This window comes from Procambarus clarkii, chromosome 19 (assembly GCF_040958095.1).
Source record: "Procambarus clarkii isolate CNS0578487 chromosome 19, FALCON_Pclarkii_2.0, whole genome shotgun sequence".
In the NCBI taxonomy this organism is placed as follows: Eukaryota; Metazoa; Arthropoda; class Malacostraca; order Decapoda; family Cambaridae; genus Procambarus; species Procambarus clarkii.
The window spans coordinates 31,835,154-31,853,435 of NC_091168.1; the positions used below are offsets into that span (position 1 = coordinate 31,835,154).

Consider the following 18,282-nt stretch of genomic DNA (forward strand, 5'->3'; position numbering starts at 1 on the left):
GTAAACAAATTACTAAATCACTCTGAACTAGCACAAGCTCATTAGTACTAGTACTAAATGGAGAAGGCTGCAGGCAGGTGAACATAATGCCCACCAGGGCCAAACGAACAAAACCATGACTAGAAAAGAGCATGAAGCTCCCCAATTCTACAAATGGAGGCAAATGCCAACAGAAAATAGCCTTAGAAAAAAACAAAGTGAGCTCAGGCACTGCATGAGCAGGAACAATGATGTCTGACGACCTAATGTTTAGGGTTCTCATCCTCACTCTCAGAGGATGAGAGCGAGAACCCTTAGAACAGAAAGAATTGGAAATAGGCCGGCATAAAGCTGCCATCAAAAATAAAATCTAAGCAACCACCAAGGGAGGAGGTAAAACCAGGGTCAAGGATCAAGCCAAATTAAGCAACTGGACCAACACAGTGTGTCAACATGCAAGATGGGCAGAGTAGAACACGGCCATCAATGTCCTGGAACATGGACGCATACAGCTTGGGTAAAGTGCACATACACTGCAGGCAACAAAGTGCATACCTGATGCAGAGCTGAGTGCATCCACATTCTTGTGGGGACAGTCAGTATAAAGCTCCATGATGGCCAAGACATACACGACCATAGCCAAGTGCAAGACAGCCCACAAGGCATCTGTCATGATGGCCGCTAACAGCAGAGACAACTAGACACACTGTTTCATCAACCACATGCCAAGGGAAAGAGCAGGAAACAAACAGGAAGTCATTGAGCAGACAAAAAGGAGAGTACCCTAAAACACCAGAAATGTGATTAAAACCTCACATCATTTGAGAATGTGGGAATGACAGACGGTATGCCAAGCCCAAGGATAAAGTAAAGATTGTCCAGTAGCTAGGAAGACTCCGGAACCTCATGGCATTACCAGTACTGCGTAGAAGACTCAAACTTAAGAGGTAGGGTTCAGCATAAAGGCAAACACTGTGTGTTGCGGGAGGTACTTGAAGAGAGCTACCCTAGTCACCGAAAGGTAAAGGGGGGGGGGGCAAGAGGAAGGAAACCTCTGATAAGATGCATCTTATGGATTGAGAGGCACTTGGAAATGAACCCTGGGGGAGCTGTACTAGCATCAAACTCATTCAATGAGGAGGGATATGAAAACCCTTCCCCCTGAAGCAAAAGACCCCATCAGAAGGAATAAAGGTCCAAGTGGGGTCTTAGGGAACCCAAGGCCCACTCACTATCTGACTCTCTCTAAGCCTGGGGAAATCAAGCATGAAGGCTCTGGGGCAGTCACTCCACACCCACTGCCTGGGATAGAAAAGTGGAGTCCTTAGGAGAGGCCTTGGAGGAAGGGGTTAGCTGGAAGGAAGAAAACCCCACAATCTTGACAGGAAAAAGTGACTCAACTGCCTCTTCACCCAAAATGGAAGGAGTAACACCTGGAGATGGCCGAGCCACATCCCGAGCTAAACCCTGCCCCGACTCCAAAATCCTAGGTCGTTTTGGAGCCAGAAGCAGCAGGGAAAGTTGAGTGTTGGGGAGGGGAAAGTGGAGAACAGAAGCCAGGCACACTGCACCCAAAGGAAAAGGAAGAAGAGGTGCAGACAGACCAAGGTGGAATTCACCACCACCACCAATTCTGTGTTCCTAAAAACAAGACGGCCTAGCTACAAGGCATCCAACTGGGCACACAATGAGACTGCTTAAAGATTAACCAAGCAGGACACCCAAGCACTGCGGATGCCCGCTGGATATTATAAAGAAAGCTAACACAGCATAGTTAACGTGGTTGTTAGGGCCGACCTTTGCAGGCTGAATGAACAAGTGTGCCCCAGCTAACACTAGCTCCAACCATGGGGCTAGAGAGAGAGAGGCAGAAAAAACCCTGATTTACCCATGGTGCAACCACCACCTCAATCATCCAGCCTCTACAAGAGCATGCCCCCGAATACACCAGACGAGAGAACTGTGCTAGTGCAGGGGAAGCACCAGGGAACACACAGGGAAGGTAACCCTGAGCACATGCAACTCCAAGTGGCCAAAGAAACAGGTCTACAGAACACAAACCAGATGAAAAACTACTCATGAAACTTGACTAAAACAAGGAACAGTACTAGGCAAATGTCCCCTGCAGGGCAAAGTTCTGAGTGCTTAAAAGTAGTTTACTGATGACTCGGGAGCTCTACAGTGGACCTCCAGATGCATTCACATCGGCATGAGAACTGGTGTAAGGGGCTGGGGAGGACTGGGAGCTCCAGCCCCATTCCACTTTACCTGGTTGGGGAGGTAATACTAATGAGCTTGTGCTAGTTCTAAGAGATTCGATAGTTTGTTTACATTGTTGGGGGAGTTCATTTGGCAGGTTTGAGGCTTCAGTCTCTTTGAAGCCAGCAGTGGTCTGTATTGGTTCGCTGATTTTCTGGATGCTTACCCGTTCGGATGGTGAACTGTCACCTGCTCTCTGCACCTCTGCGAGGGGTGGGGGGGGGGAGGGCCAGGTTCTGGCTCTGTTCCCCGGTAGGCCAAACAGAACTCCACAGCTGATGTAATTTAGTAGTTGGGAGCCATCTCAACGAGATAGCTTCAGGGGAACCACAAGGGGCTCCCCTTAGAAACGGGAGAAATAGGGCGAGGTAATAATATCCTTATGAAGTAGTGTATCCATTATTATAGGTATCGCTGCCTGGGATGTGCTTTGTGCTTTGGGAATGTTTACTTGTTGGATCACTTTGTTCTCCCTACTCAGTTTTCTCCTGTTTTTATTGCCAGTAGTTTTTTAATTTTTGTTTAGCTTTTCCCTTCAGCAGTTATGCCCCCGGTGTCTGCCACTCCATTCTTAAGCTCAGTGTCTTTTCCACCCATGAGTGTGCAATGTGTGTGTGTGGCTGGTCCAATCAATTGGCCATGCTGCCACCTTGGGCATTAATCTGTGAGGCGACGTGTCATGTGCAGGCAGAGTGAGCATTGTTTGTTGCTGACTGGTCAGGTTAGGACAGTACGCTATTCAGTTTCAGGCAATTTTTGGCTTCTTGATTCTGGACTGTAGTGATCCTGCTTTGTATAGCATAAATACATTTTTGTTAGATCAACCCATGTAGCCCAGAGTGTGTGTTGTGGCCAGCACTCCACTTGCTGGTTATGCTGTGCCTCTTCTCTTATGGGTTGGCCAAAAGTTTGAGAACTTTCTATTTCTTATTGGCTAGAGTCTGAATTCTCACTGTTTAGAATCTTTGACTCTTTTGGTTTTGTTTTCTGATGTTGCTTTTTTTCCCCTAGTACCACTCTGGAGGGAGTTCTTATTTTATTCTGCCTCCACCTGGAGCTGTCTTTTGATCTCTTCCTGCTGTCGTCCTCTTGTTCTTTACTGGCTCCTGAAAGGACGGGAGGGTGGGAGGTGTATCCTCTGTCTTGTGATAAGAAACTTGTCTTAATAACTTGGTCTATAAGGCTATTGCTTGCAGCAGCCTGCAGGCCCACATGTTCATTACAGCATTTTAAATCTTGGCTCGAGGTGCAACCAAAAGGGCTTAGCTCAGAAGTTTAAATATACAGTATAGACTTGATTGTTATTCAAGTATTTAAGGATTTATCATTTAATTTCTAGAATATAAAACCTGTGTTTAAATCTTCAATTTCACCCAATCTTACAATGTACTCACGCATGTCAATAAACAAATATGCATGTAGCTTAAATACATGTGACATTGAAAAATCTTAATATATATTTCTAATATTTTGTTTGCAGTTCCTTCCGAGACAGTACGTGCACGGATCAAGATCTTCCTGCTGGAATGGCCGGGGATGAGCTCAATGAATTCAATGGTATAGACAAAATCTTTGAAGGTACCACGTCTTTCGTCCCTGTCTCTTCTCTGCCTTTGTGCTTTGTTTCTGCCAACTCAGACTTGCCTGAAGTGGAAGAGTTTTAAGATTAGATTATTACTGTACTTGCCAGGTCTATGCTAAGTTTGGTGTAGGTGCAGCCTATGAACTGATCAGTTTGTAATGATTGGAGGTGTAATGAACTTCACTCGGGATTAATAACCCTATGTTCATCACTGGTGACGGTGTTGCTCTTACCAGTTGTGAATGTAGGCTTAGCGGACTCTGTATTGTACTGATGATGATGTACACTCTTAGTTACATTTCAACTCGGAGAATTTGTTAAAAGGGCTATTGCATGTGATGAAAACTTTGTAATACAGTATATATACACAGTATATATATTTGATATGATGTAATGCATTTAAAGAAGTTTGCATAAATACAGTACTGTATGTGGTTTGGTTTCCCATTTTTGTGGACAGAAAGCCTGATAGGTCTATTGCGGTCTTCCTTACTTAGGGTAAGGATACACCACTTGAAAAATTATCCAATGCAAACTTTTCTGAAAATCAAATGTGTAAAGTGGGTTTTGAGACTAGTTAATGCATCAATTACAGTTAGTAGATCAGTTATAATTAGTACAACAGTTTGTTACTACATCAGTTAGTTAGTATATCAGTTAGCACATCAGGTACAGTCAGTATATCAATTAAAGTAAATGACTTATTAAATTTGTTATTGATGTAATAAGCACTTCCTAACATAACAGGCAAGTTCCTTGAGCTTGTGGTATTAGTTTGTGGCCTCCTGCTCTCTGCTTCTTTCCCAACTATCCTCTATTGTCTTAGATATATCTACTTCCCTCATGACTCTAAGACAACTTTGTAGTGTGATTTTGTAAAGCTTTTCTCCTTATTCCTTCTAAGAAAGAGTGATTTTATCACATAATTTGGTTAGATTGACTAAAGATTTATATTATTTTGATTAATAAAGTAATTTTTTTTTTAATTATTGATTGGGATGCTTTCTAATGTACATGTATTCAATTTTTAATTGAGAAACAAAAAGGCAGCTTCACTGCTTCCCCTCATATGGTTACTGTATATCAGATAGAATGCACATTTTTGGTTCACCAACAACTGTGTGTGTTGTGTATTGATGTGCATAAAATCATACTTTCTCCTACAAAACCACTCGAACAACATTGTCAATAAATGTATTTTGAAACGTACTAAAATAGATTTTTTCACAAAATATCCTTGTAAAATCTGTGCATTTTTATATGCCAGCCCATTATGATATATAAACAAGGAGGATTTCCATGACTGCCCACTAGTGAGCTTATTAAATGGTGGCATTTGTCTTCTGCAAGTTTTAAGTTCATCATTTGCAAACAATTGGCCTTTTATGTATTTTATCTTAACCTTATTATTAGAATTATTGCAAGGCATTTAATTAAGTTAGATTATTCCTTGGTTTTATTATTTGAAATTCCCCTTGCACGTATTGCCTTCAGCAGACAGTAAGTCACAATAACACGTCTGAAAATTAGACAACCAACCCACACATCTGAAAATATAGGTAGTGACGATGGTTTGGTCTGCCCTAGACCATTATCACATTGTCCTAGACCAAGATAATGGTCCAGAATGAACCAAAATGCCATCACTCTTTATTTTCAGATCTGTGAACTAGATGTCTATTGCTTTAACCCTTAGACCGTGCAATACATACATATATGATTTGACTTAAAACCATTTAACATAAGTTTTTTATAACTTGCTCAAAACACTTACAAATTTTTTTGGCATAATCAACTAGGCAAATGCTTCAACTTTGTCTAAATGATCACAGCGTAACTTGAAAAATAAAGAGATTCAAAATTAATTTTAAAATTGAATATTGAAAATTTCAGATTTTCAATTCAGAATAAAAAATATGAACTATCACCAATTGATCATTTAATGATGTTATTCTCTCAGAATAGCATATGATATTCATTTTCGTCAAATTAGAATATAGGTTTTTCAGTATATAGTAGTTACTGTAAAAAAAATCGTCAATAGTGCATTTGAAATATGCGGCAAATTTAGACCAAAAAAAATTATAACTCCAAATGTATAAAGTTTATGAAAAATCCATTCTGAAGGGATTGTAGAACAGACAGCTGAGCACACAATATGTCAAAATAATGAGAATCAGTCAAAAACTAGAATTTTAGAAGCCTCTCAAAGTTGAAACTCTAGTTTCAGAGATAATTGAAGTTGAAGTTATCAACAATGAATAAAGGTAGTTTTAATTTGTTTATTTAATTGTATGTTTTAATTAACATTGTTTGGCATTCATACTCGAATATGTGAAAGCTGTAGGTCAATGGGTGTTGAAATGAAGTGAAGAAAAAATAACCCGCAAAAACACAAATATCGGGATACAGTAATTATAATAATTATAATGATTTAGGGGATATATTTAGGGTATACTTTATATAAGTGAAAAAGCCCTAATATGGTCCCTAATCATCAAAACAACCTAAAGAGACAAAGAAAATAGAGATTGAAATCAAAGAAAAAATCAGCCAAAAAAATTAAAAGTCCCAAGTTTTACAAGTTATGGCCGATTTATTTGTTGACTAATTTCATTCTATCTTCACATAGTTTGGAAAGCATCTGCATTCTCCAGGATGTAAAGGTTACAACGAAATCAGATAACAAACAAAGGAGGAAAAAAATTCCCCCCCCCCCAAAAAAAAAATTTTGGGGGGGGGGGACATTGATGAAAGTAACATATATTAACATTGGACAATGTATTTTATATGATATATAACAAAATAGAGCATATTAACATATTTATTATTATTTGTGTTATTATGTATTACTCAGCACTGATACAAAGGCACCAACTGCATATCCACTTTGTGGACACTTCTTACTATTCTTCTTCTTTGAGCATAGGACAGGTTCTTGCATCTCTTTATTACTCCATAATCCTTCAGTTCCAGTTATTAGGAGCTGTTCTCCTTATCAACAAAATGTACTTATTTTTTTTAAATTTGTCTAAAATTAATTTCTGAAACTATTTTGATGAAACTTTCACAACACTGAAGCCAATAAGTTGGAGATTTGTTTAACATTTTTAAGTTACTTTAACATAATTTGAATATTTTTTGCTAATATATCCCCAATATGCGCGGTAATATGCGCGGTCTAACGGTTAAAATAAATTGGAGCTTTTAATCATTATTGATCCATGTATAGCAGTCAAACATTTGTTAGTGACTAGCTAAAAAAGTTCAAATTTATTTTAATATATCTAGTTTAGTGCTACTAGTCATATGATGATGATGTTGAGGCTCTCATGATTTGGCACCATGCCCAGCAGGACATGGCATCAATATGAGCATGATATATTACCATTATCAGCATATGACCATTATCAGTAACACAAAACTGGTGTTTTAATGAGTGATACAAAATATTCAAGAATCGGTCAAAATCATGCAAGTTGTCGGAGTAAAATTTTCTGTGACATGTATGTGTATGCATGTGTATGTTTATGTTGACCTTTGTACTGTATATCTACTCCATTCTCTCGATTTCCCACTGCAAAAATTTTACCGTTTTGCCTAACCTGAAATATATAAACCCCAGCAATCCTCGTAACCTATCGAGGCTGATGTATAGAAAACGTCAAAACGATTTCATAAAAATGAGGTATTAGATGAGAGAATGGACTGATATATCATTCTTCAACCCTTCCTCCTGCTTAGGTAGTACTTTTTGTAGCTATGTGGACCATCGTACATATATAGACATAATGAACAATTAGATAGTAAAATTTGGTACTGTACTATTCATTTTAAAGTCTGAAAAAAATAAAGCTGAAAACCAAATTTAAGTATTCATAGGTCTAGTATAGCATATATATACCTGTATATAATATATATATAATATATATATATATATATATATATATATATATATATATATATATATATATATATATATATATATATATATATATATATATATATATATATATATATATATTTATAATATAGTATGTATGTATGTATGTATGTACTCTATTAGGCCTTATATTGTGGGTATTAGGCCTGGGAAAGTTAGGTTAGGTTTTCTTTTCAACATCAATACAAACTTTTCCTGTTTGTCCAAATTTAAAAGTACCAATTTCTACTTTTCTAATAGCCTTTTACATGAATATATGTATGATGGTCCAGATCATTACTTTAAGTACTACCTAAACAGGCCGATGGCCTGCATCCGTGGGTAAGTATTTTGTATGGAAAACATGTTATTTCCATTCTTGTTGTGTTCTGGATAATATTTTGACATTAGAATTGCTTGACTTGCATTTATAAACCTAGGCTTATCTATTAATTTTTTTGTGCATAACTAAGACATTATTTTAATGTGTGTTGATAAAAAATATATATATATTTTTTTATATGAAACGTTATCTTTATTTTGTTTGGATTAGATAAAGTAAAACTTTGTGAAAAGAAAACTGAATGAGTGGCAAAATGAGTTAATGAGGATGTACATGAAATAGTTTTTTGTGTGTAATTGCCAAAGTGTAGTTACGTGACGAGAGCTTTCCTTGTGGTGTTCCATAATCCCTGTAATTTATCACGGGACATTTTCAAGTTTTCAATGGTGTTGGCACACTGTACTGTACTTGGGCTTACCACGGGGGATCCCTAGGCTAACTACTGATGACCTAATCCAGGATGGAACCCACAACAGTTGCTTAACTCCTGGATACCTATTTACTGCTAGGTGAACAGAGGCATTAGGTGAAAGGAATTCACCTTATGTTAAAGTTTTTGTATTCTTCTAATGCTAGTTTAATTTTTCGGCAGAAGTGATGTGAGGTGCTGCACGGGAATAACTTTGATTTATTTTCATTGTTTCTCACTTTATTTATTTAGTTTAGTTTTTGTGCTAACAGGTTGTATTGATGTGTCAAATGTGGTGTTCATTATGTATAACTTTGAAAATATATGTATGTACAGATATATGTCTACATACAGCATATATTTATTCATACTAATGTATATATACATTAGCCTAAATCTTATAATTGCACATAGCACACATTTTGGCTGTAAAAATATTCATGGTAATCACTTACTTGCTATTGTTAAACGTTCAATGGTTCCTATTATGGCTGCTCTGCACCTCCACACACTGGATGGTGATGTGCCAGACATGGTCTTCATTTTCTTAATAAGGTCCTAGAAGGAAATAAAGTGAGGGACTCTGGATTTTTTTTAAGATGGGGGGGGGGGATGGTTAATGGAGGTTTGAGAAAGCAGATGTGAGCCCCATGTATGTGCAGGACTTTTAAATCGTACACAATCCCCTAACGCTTCTCCTGATGGGATGTGCAGTTTGGCCAGATTTAGCCACCCTCCATCACCTGATGTGATGCAGAGTCAAAAGGTTAATGTTTCTGTGCTGCCTGGGGATTGAATCTGGATCCCTTGGTTGTGAGATGAGGATGCAGACTACTGTGCTGTAGAACCCTATTAGTCTCATTTAATTCCATCAACCTACTATTCTGTAAAAGATAAGTTTTGTTCGTTTTTTGGCCTAATTTTTGTTATAATTTAAACTTATGTTTTCTTCACAATGTTTGGAGTTTCAAACAATTTTCCTTTAAAATTGTATAAAAATCAGTCAATTTTGTATATGGTGATCATTTTGTCCCTTTTTCTTCTTCTATAAGTTTTGGTACATTTGGTGCCTCTGACCTTTCCTCTTAGCTCTCTTTTTTTTTTTTTTTTTTTTTTTTTTTTTTTTTTTTTTGTGTGTGTGTGCGTGTTTTGAGATATGGATATTCAGCAGCTGCTGAATATTTTAATGGAAGCATCATGTTGAGAAACTTGTCTTGCAATAATTTCTCTATTCATGTATTTGAATGCATTTTTGAAATTGGAAAGTGTAGTATAAACCCATCTGACTATTCCCTAGAGTAGTGTGCATTTGTAATTAATTGTGGTTACAAGACGAGAGCTGTGCTTGTGGTGTCCCGTCTTCCTTCTATTCTTTGTGCTCTTCCGAGTTGTTGTAATATATCTTTGTCCTTGCCTCTCACTGTTGGTTAAAGTATCTATCCAAATATCATGGTCTGGGAATTTGAGGAGTTTTTGTCACATTTTCCATGCCACATTTTCCATTGTAGGGGCCACACGGCTGAGTGGACAGCGGTCTGGTGTCATAGTCCTAAGGGCCTGGGTTCAATTCCTGGCCGAGGTAGAAACAAATGGGCCGAGTTTCTTTCACCCTGGTGGGTCTGTTCAACTAGCAATAAATAGGTACCTGGGAGTTAGACAGCAGCTATGGGCTGCTTTCTGAGGATGTGTGTGTGCATGTGTGTAAGACCCCACCTTTTTAAATTGGTTGTGACTGATACTTTTGATATTGTTCGCCTTGTGCGTTTCTGTTCTCGTATTGGCATCCTTGGTGATATTTAGCGCCCTCTGATTATCCCGCACATTTGATGGTGCTACATAGCCTTCCCGGTTTGGTGTCGCCTTCTGATAATTATTTACTTACTTTATTGGTTAGAAAGGTGGGGTTCAAGAGGTGATTGCTTGATTCTGCAGATACAGATAGTAAATATATATAAATACTTCTGGTTTGGCTTGTGTGTACTTTTTGGTACCATGGGTTCTTGGTGGCTCTATATGCACAGCCATTGCTTAGCTCGGTCAGTCTTACTACCACATTCACAATCCTCTGGGCCTTTGACTAGAAATTTAGGCATCTGTTGCCGTGCATAATATACGTTTGATCGTTACCTCCCTTTTGTACATGGGCACAGATCATTCTTTGTAACCAGCAGGTCTCTGGTAAAGTGGTGTGGCATTATGTGAAGCACTCGTGCAACATACACGTGCTTGGTATAGTTCAGCAGCTTTGGTGGCTCGCAAGCTTTCCTTATTGCTCTATTTTCTTATCCCTTTTTCATGCTTGCTAGTGTCATCTTTAATATTTGCCCATACACTCTAAGAGCCTCCCTAGTCTATTATTTATGTTGATTTCTCTAGTTAGGGCACTTTCTCTCTCTCCATTCTTCATAGATCTGCTACACACATTATTCCTTTGGCTATTGGTAGCAGAGCAAATGAGTTGCCTTCCTTCATGTGATATCAAGATTTTATTTCTTTAGGTTTGTGGGAAAATGCTTGTTCATTTCCCACAAGATCTTTGTTTCATGACCAAAAATTATACTAGCTAAACCTACAAGAATCATATAAAATACAGGAGAGGCAAAGCAAAAGGCCATAAGCAATACAGAGAAGAAGCTAAAGCACTTTTTTTCTCCTATGCAAAACTTGGAACAAATGCTACATCTAGCATTGCGTCCTTGGGCAAGGGAGATGAAACTTTCACAGATGACAATAAAGAAATGAGTGAAATACTGAGAATGCAGTATGATTGTCTTCAGTGAACCCCTAAACACATTGAAGATTGATAATGAATTCTTCATGAATGTGATACTAATATAAAATCATATATCAGATGTAACTCTAACCCTACTGGACTTCAGAAGTAGTCATAGACAGTATGCACATACACACTACACCAGCCCTTGACTTCTGGAATTCCATATTAATCAAGAATTAAAAAAATAAACTGTCACAGGCACTTAATGTTATTTGGAGACGTTGCCTAGATACTGGTGTTATCCCCCGACGTACTTAGAGATAGTACCACTCTATAAAGATGAAAATAAAGCAAATGGAAACAAAATTATAGACCAATAGTACTAACATTACACATCATAAAAATCTTTGAAAAGTGGTAAGTAGTAAGATCAAGAGACATATGGAGTCACAGCATCTACATAACCCTGGACAACACGGGTTCAGAACAGGGTGCTCCTGCCTCTCACAACTGCTATGACACGGCCCTGGGTGCCATGGAAGACGAGCAAAATGCTGATGTAATATACACAGATTTTGTGAAAGCTTTTGACAAGTGTGTGACTGTGGTGTTATTGCACACACAATGTGCTCAATAGGAATTTCTGGCAAAGTAGGAAGATTTATCTTTTATTTTCTGACAAATAGAACCTAGAATGTATTAGTAAAAAAAAAAAAATCCAGATCATCCATCATGAAAAGTTGAGTCCCCCAAGGTAGTGTGCCTGCTTCAGTATTTTTTCTTATCCTCAAGTCAAGCTCATCCTCCTAAAATGAAACTAATTATAGTAATAATGCGAGTCGAAAATACAAGTATGTTGTGATTGCCAAGCAGATAGTAGACATTTGTAGTACTCAATTTTAACAAACTGGAAATGTTTTACATTTATGATGGTAATACACTTAATCTAACCTAACCATCCTAGGCCTAATAGTGTGCATGCTAACTGAGGCCTGATATCTGCTTGATACCTGTCTGATGGAGTTCTGGGAGTTTTTATACTCCCCAAGCCTGGCCCGAGGCCAGGCTTGACTTGTGAGAGTTTGGTCCACCAGGCTGTTGCTTGGAGCGGCCCACATACCCACCACAGCCTGGTTGGTCCGGCACTCCTTGGAAAAGATTATCTAGTTTTCTCTTGAAGATGTCCACCGTTGTCCCGGCAATATTTCTTATAGTTGCTGAGAGGATGTTGAACAACCGTGGACCTCCTAAACAAATATAGTACATATGAACTATATCAGCCCAAGGAATATTTAAGTTTGGTTTTTAGCAGTATTTTTTCCCCAGACTTTTTTTTTTTTTTTTTTTAAGTACAAAATAAAGTGGCTTGTAGGGGCTTCATTACTACATATTGGTATGATCAAGTACATAGAAAATTTACTGTGAAAACAGGAGGATGGGTTGTCATCTCAGACATAGACATGGATACAAAATAGTACCATGTCATCTTTTGCAGGTGACACTAGGATTTTCAGGTATTAATTAGGCCTTGCAATGGGCCACAGCAAACATGATGCTTAACACTTTGGCTTCATGATATCGTTATTGCAGTCCTTAAATCAATACACATAGTTCAGCAGAGGACGTTAACACTGTCTACAATTAAAATATTTATAAAAATTCCATTTGTCAGATTATTATGGGATTTTTTTTTTTTTTTTTTTTTTTTTTTTTTTTTTTTTTTTTTTTTTTTTTTTTTTTTTTTTTTTTTTTTTAATGCGAGCTGGTCTATTGCCAACAATTTGATACTAAAATGAACGATGAGTATTAAGGCGGGGAATGTGAGAAATAAGCTAGATGTGTTCCCTCCCCCCTTCCCCTCCAAGATATGTTCACTTGGTCTATTATATCACAGGTTGAAATGAAAATTTCGTGAAGTGAAATAACTCCATATGGTGGGGGGAAATCCTTCCTGGAGGCATCTCTGATTGCACCGAATTGGGGTTGGTCCCATATAGTTCGCAGAACTGGGGTTGTACTGTATCAAAACAAACCACATACAAAATGCAGTCAAACCACACTTAAAAAAAAAAAAAAAAAAATTATAATAAAAGTGCAAAAGACTTTATAGTAATCATGTTTGAAAATCTTGCTTTTAAAAAACACACATTAAAGTAGCTGTCACAACTGAAAGAAAAATGACAGGTTGGATAACAAAGACCTTTCAAATAAGAGATGCTATACCAATGATACTTTTTAAGACAGTAGTGCTCTCTAGGGTGTAATATTGTTACTAACAGCCCCATTTAAATCTGGTGAAATTGAGGATCTGGAGAGCATGCAAAGATTTAGATCCTGCTAGAATTTACTCAATAAAACGTTTAAATTATTGGGACCCCTCAAAATTTTAATATCTCTATTCCTTAAAGTGCAGGTGGGAGACTTAATAATTTACATTTGGGAAAATACTAAGACGACTGGTTCCAAATCTGCACACAGAAAAACACCATATGAGACCAGACAACATGGCAGGATGTGCAGAATATGTAAAGGTGCAGTAGGTATGTTGAAAGAGAACTCTATGAACATCAATGACCCAAGACTTTTCAACACTCTACCTCTACATAAGGGGCATAACTGGCCCATCTCTTACAGTGTTCAAATGAGAACTTGATTAACACCTTCAAAGGATATCTGATGAACCAAACAGTGAGCAGCCATGTCAAACAGTCTGGTTGACCAGAGCCCACCAGGAGGCCTGGTCAGAGACCAGGCTGCGGAGATGTTGATCCTCCGAATCATTGCAAGATAACTGCAAGGTAAGGTGTTCCTGGGTGCTGGAGATGCTCACCAAAGGGATGGGAACCAAAAACAGCTAAGTGGACCATGGCAGGACTGCAAATGGTGACCACAGTGTGTTGTATAAACAAATCGAGCGAGTCCCAAGTGCATCCTGAACATAACCTACTTGAACAACCTAATCCACATGCCTAAACAGAAGTCAAACAATGAGAAAATGCACAGGGGGGCCATGATGAGGATTCGAACCTATGCGCTGGGTATTCCCAGATGCGCACACGACGACAACCTCCACAAAATTGTCAAAAGAATTGCAACCTGGGGTACTCCTGCACCCTTGAGGATTTGAGAGACTTCCACTGTAGCTGAACCAGGGTTTCACACAATTCTCCCATGCACTTCGGCTTTGTCATCCAGTAATTCTACTTTTGATGCCCCTCTTTCAATACACAGAAATCACATTATTGTGATATGTCAATGAGCTCCTATGGATTTTCTCATTGATTTATCACGATAATGTGATTTGTGTGTGTAGAAGTCAAACAACTCTTGTAATGCCCGAAGTAAGGTACTTTACTACCCAGGTGGCCAGGTCTCAAAAAGGTGAACTCCCTAATGTACCAAAGAAGTTACTTTGTCAGTGTAAAGTCAGATCTAAATGAACACCCAGGGAAGTAACCTCTGGATGCTTGCAATTCAGAGTGAAAAAGGTGAATCCATACAAGAACACAAGATAGAAAATGCACTCATGAAGCTAATTCTATGTTGGAAGAATACACAAGCAAATGGCCTCATCAGAACAAGTCATAGGATGGCCAGCACTTGTCTTACAAACACCAAGACCCACCACAAATGACCATGGAGTACTAATGTGATGCAGTAGCCAACACATCAGCGACAGAACTGGCTAGCGAGCTGGCAGAGGACTGAGCTCTCGGCTGCCTGGTGGCGGAGATTGGTAATAAGAGGTTCAAACTAGTTTTAAGTGAATTAATTTGTTTCATTTAAGTCCTTTGGGGAGTTATTTGGAAGTTTTAATGCTTTGAGTCTTGTAAACCCAGCAGTTGTCTGTAAAGTTTCGCTGACTTTCTGGATGCTTATCCAGTGAAATGGCAGAATGTCAATTCCTCTCTGTACCTATGTGAGAGGGGCCATCTTCTGGCTCCGGTAGGCCAAGCAGAAACTCCCACAACTGATATGATTTGTAGTATTGAGCAATCTCGGCAAGATAGCTACAGGATGCCACCAAGGGGCTCCTTCAAAGAAAGCACATTTGACTAAGAGAGTGACTGGAACCATTTAACGGTTAATATTATGTGAAAAAATATTTTGTAACTCGAGTAATGTTGACGGGAATTCCAGGAATCCAGAAGGACTTGGCCGACTTGGCTAGCAGCAATGATGCAGAGAGCGAGAGTGAACTTCGTGAGAGAACACCCGACACTGAGGATTCTGGCGCTCAGTCTCTACCTACTACACAAGGTCTTACGTCTACTCACTCCACGTTTAGAGCAGACCCTCCGCACCTTCAGTCCTTTAGGTCGGTAAACAAATTTTGGATTTCCAGATAGTGAATTTATGTCTTAAGTTGAAAATAATTTGTCTGTGAGTATTGTTTATGCTGTAAATAGGAAATTTAGGGTATACTGTAGGTTATATATGAGCAATTAGTATTTTACTAAGCAAATGCAATTACATATCTTAACATAAAGGTATATATATACCTAATAAATTTATAACGGTATATATCTTGAACTACATTTTCAGAATTAGGGACTCCAGTATCCTTTCAGAAATAATGCACCAAGATTTATGGAAAAACTTTAAAAGTACCTGTATCACATAAAATCTGAATAGCAAGATAGTCACATAACATTGGAAAGATGTGCAAGGTCTGGGACTAGCTTATGCGCAAAAAAGTGAGCACAGTGTGGCTGAGCATAGCAAATGGGACACAACAAGAGTCAGATATTAGTCACAATCTCTTGATTAAATGTATAAATAATTTTCAGATTGACCCCTCAACTGGATAACTATTCAGACAGGCCCAATAAACTAGACAGCTTATCAAAACTTGTGAAGTATTTAATAATTTGGAGGATATTGATCCGGACCACTTCTTTATAAGATCAGATGTAACACAAACAAGGAACAATGGGTTCAAGCTCAAAAAGTCATATTGGAGAACGGAAAACTAGAAGATGCTTTTTCACTCATAGGGTTATAAACCCGTGGAACTGCCTACCCACTCAAGCCATAAATACCAAAATTTTGCTGCAATGCAAAATCCAGCTGGATAAAATCATCAGAACAAATGCTGGGACCTTTGACAAGCTGCTAGCTTCCTGTCCTCGTCAAGGCCACTAGAGAGAGAGTGGTCGTCAGGTAAATTCAGGTTAACACTTTCCTGGATTTTCGACTTGGACTTACGGGCAGTTTCCCTAACTGCTTGTCGGATCACGACGTAAATTTACGGACAGTGTTATATTGGGTATTTACTACTCGATCGACTTGGGGTTTGTATGAATATGTTTGCCATTAAATTTTTGTTTTCTCTAATAGGCACTGTGCCTATTTGAGAAAACAGCAATGTATTGTAACTTAGAGGAGAGACTATTGAATTGGTGTCACAAGAGGTAATCGCGCACTCCACACACTCTTGTGTTGGCCGCGATCATGATTCTACATTTATATGCATATGTCTGTGTAGAGAATTTTATTCCGAACACTATACAAACAAAAAAACGGAATGAATCAAGTATAAACTTGATAAAACATGAGCAAAGTAAAAACTTTTTACGCTCACGGGTAAAAACACGCGTAAGATTCGCGTAAGATTTTATTCGCCGCAAATTTATTTGACGCTCTGTTGGCCAATTCTACCCATGTTCTTATAGAACTTTCTATTGCGAACACATTGCTATGAAAATGAAATACGTTGCTCGAGAAATAATGTCAGGACAGTGAAATAAGTATAAACTTTCAAAGCGCTGCATCACAACAGTGTCGTCGCTGCTGAAATCACGGCTAACGCTTCGCCCAGTTCCCACACTCGTACGGAACATAATTAGACATTGATAGGCATATGTCTGGGTGGGGAATTTTATTGCGAGTTCAGTGATATCAAAATAAGCGCTGTAGGATGACTGTGAGGCTGGCAACAAACGAAAGAGTATGAACATTTACTTCCTGTTTGGGTGTCACGGCGAGTCATCTTCGTGTTTATTTAATTCGTGGTGGGATACCAAATGCTTGGGTGACATTTTATGCATATGATCTTGTAGACTTTTATTGTCAACGCATTGATACCAAAATGAAAAACGTAGCTCGAGAATTGATGTTAGGAGCGTGAAAAGATTATAAACTTTTTTGTGTTTACGCTTGAGCACCCAGAACGCCGCGCGCACAATCCGCTTTTTTTTCCAGCTAGTGCCGCGCGCACTAAAGTGTTAATAGACCTGTGAAGTGGACAGTTTTTTAGATAGACCCATCAACTTGACAACTTTTCAGATAGACGTATCAACCAAACAATTTTTCACAGATCCATCAATTGGATGATGCAGGCGATGAGTCACAATAACGTGGCTGAAGTATGTTGACCAATCCACCCACTAGAAAATGAAGGGACGACAACATTTCGATCCGTCCTGGACCATTCTCACACTCGACTTGAGAATGGTCCAGGACGGACCGAAACGTCGTCGTCCCTTCATTTTCTAGTTTGTGGATGAGTCAACAATTGGGTGATATTTTAGATATACCTATCAACTGAACAACTTTTCAGAGGGGCTACTAAACCAGACGACATTATTCAGATAAATCACAAAATGTGTAACAAGTTGCTTGGATTTATTAGTGTGTATTTTCCTCACATACCAAGAGCAAATCATAATGCCACCAAACAAGGGATAATAACGTCTCCCTTGGTATACGTCACGTCGGAGCATATGGAAAAGTGTGATATCAGATGATAACCATTAAATGCTAGCCCTAGTAGTTTGTATTTTCATACTGTATAAAAAGCCACATTAGTGTTAGAATTTTTTTTAATTTAAAGCAATTATATGAAGGACAATTAATAGGAGAACTGTAAAAAGACTTCAACATTCTTGCTTGTATTTCTTAGGAGCCAGATTTTTAAATCACTATGTAAAGATATTGCCATGATCCCAAAATGTTGTCATTGAACCTCACCTGTTGAATTTCCCATGCCCCAAAAAAATTTATTAATTTAATTTAAAATAATTTAAATAATAAATAATTAATAAATAAAAATAATTTGATTTAAAAATTG

At 38.3% G+C, this 18,282-nt stretch overlaps 1 protein-coding gene across 1 annotated transcript in view; it reads left to right on the plus strand.

Moving 5' to 3' along the window:
• Positions 1-18,282, plus strand: part of LOC123757436 (tyrosine-protein kinase Abl) — a 106,113-nt gene that overhangs the window by 64,956 nt on the left and 22,875 nt on the right. Inside the window, exons 21-22 of the mRNA XM_069327444.1 lie at positions 3,719-3,816; positions 15,351-15,528. Coding sequence (XP_069183545.1) covers positions 3,719-3,816; positions 15,351-15,528 — 276 coding nt within the window. The remainder of the gene's footprint in view (positions 1-3,718; positions 3,817-15,350; positions 15,529-18,282) is intronic.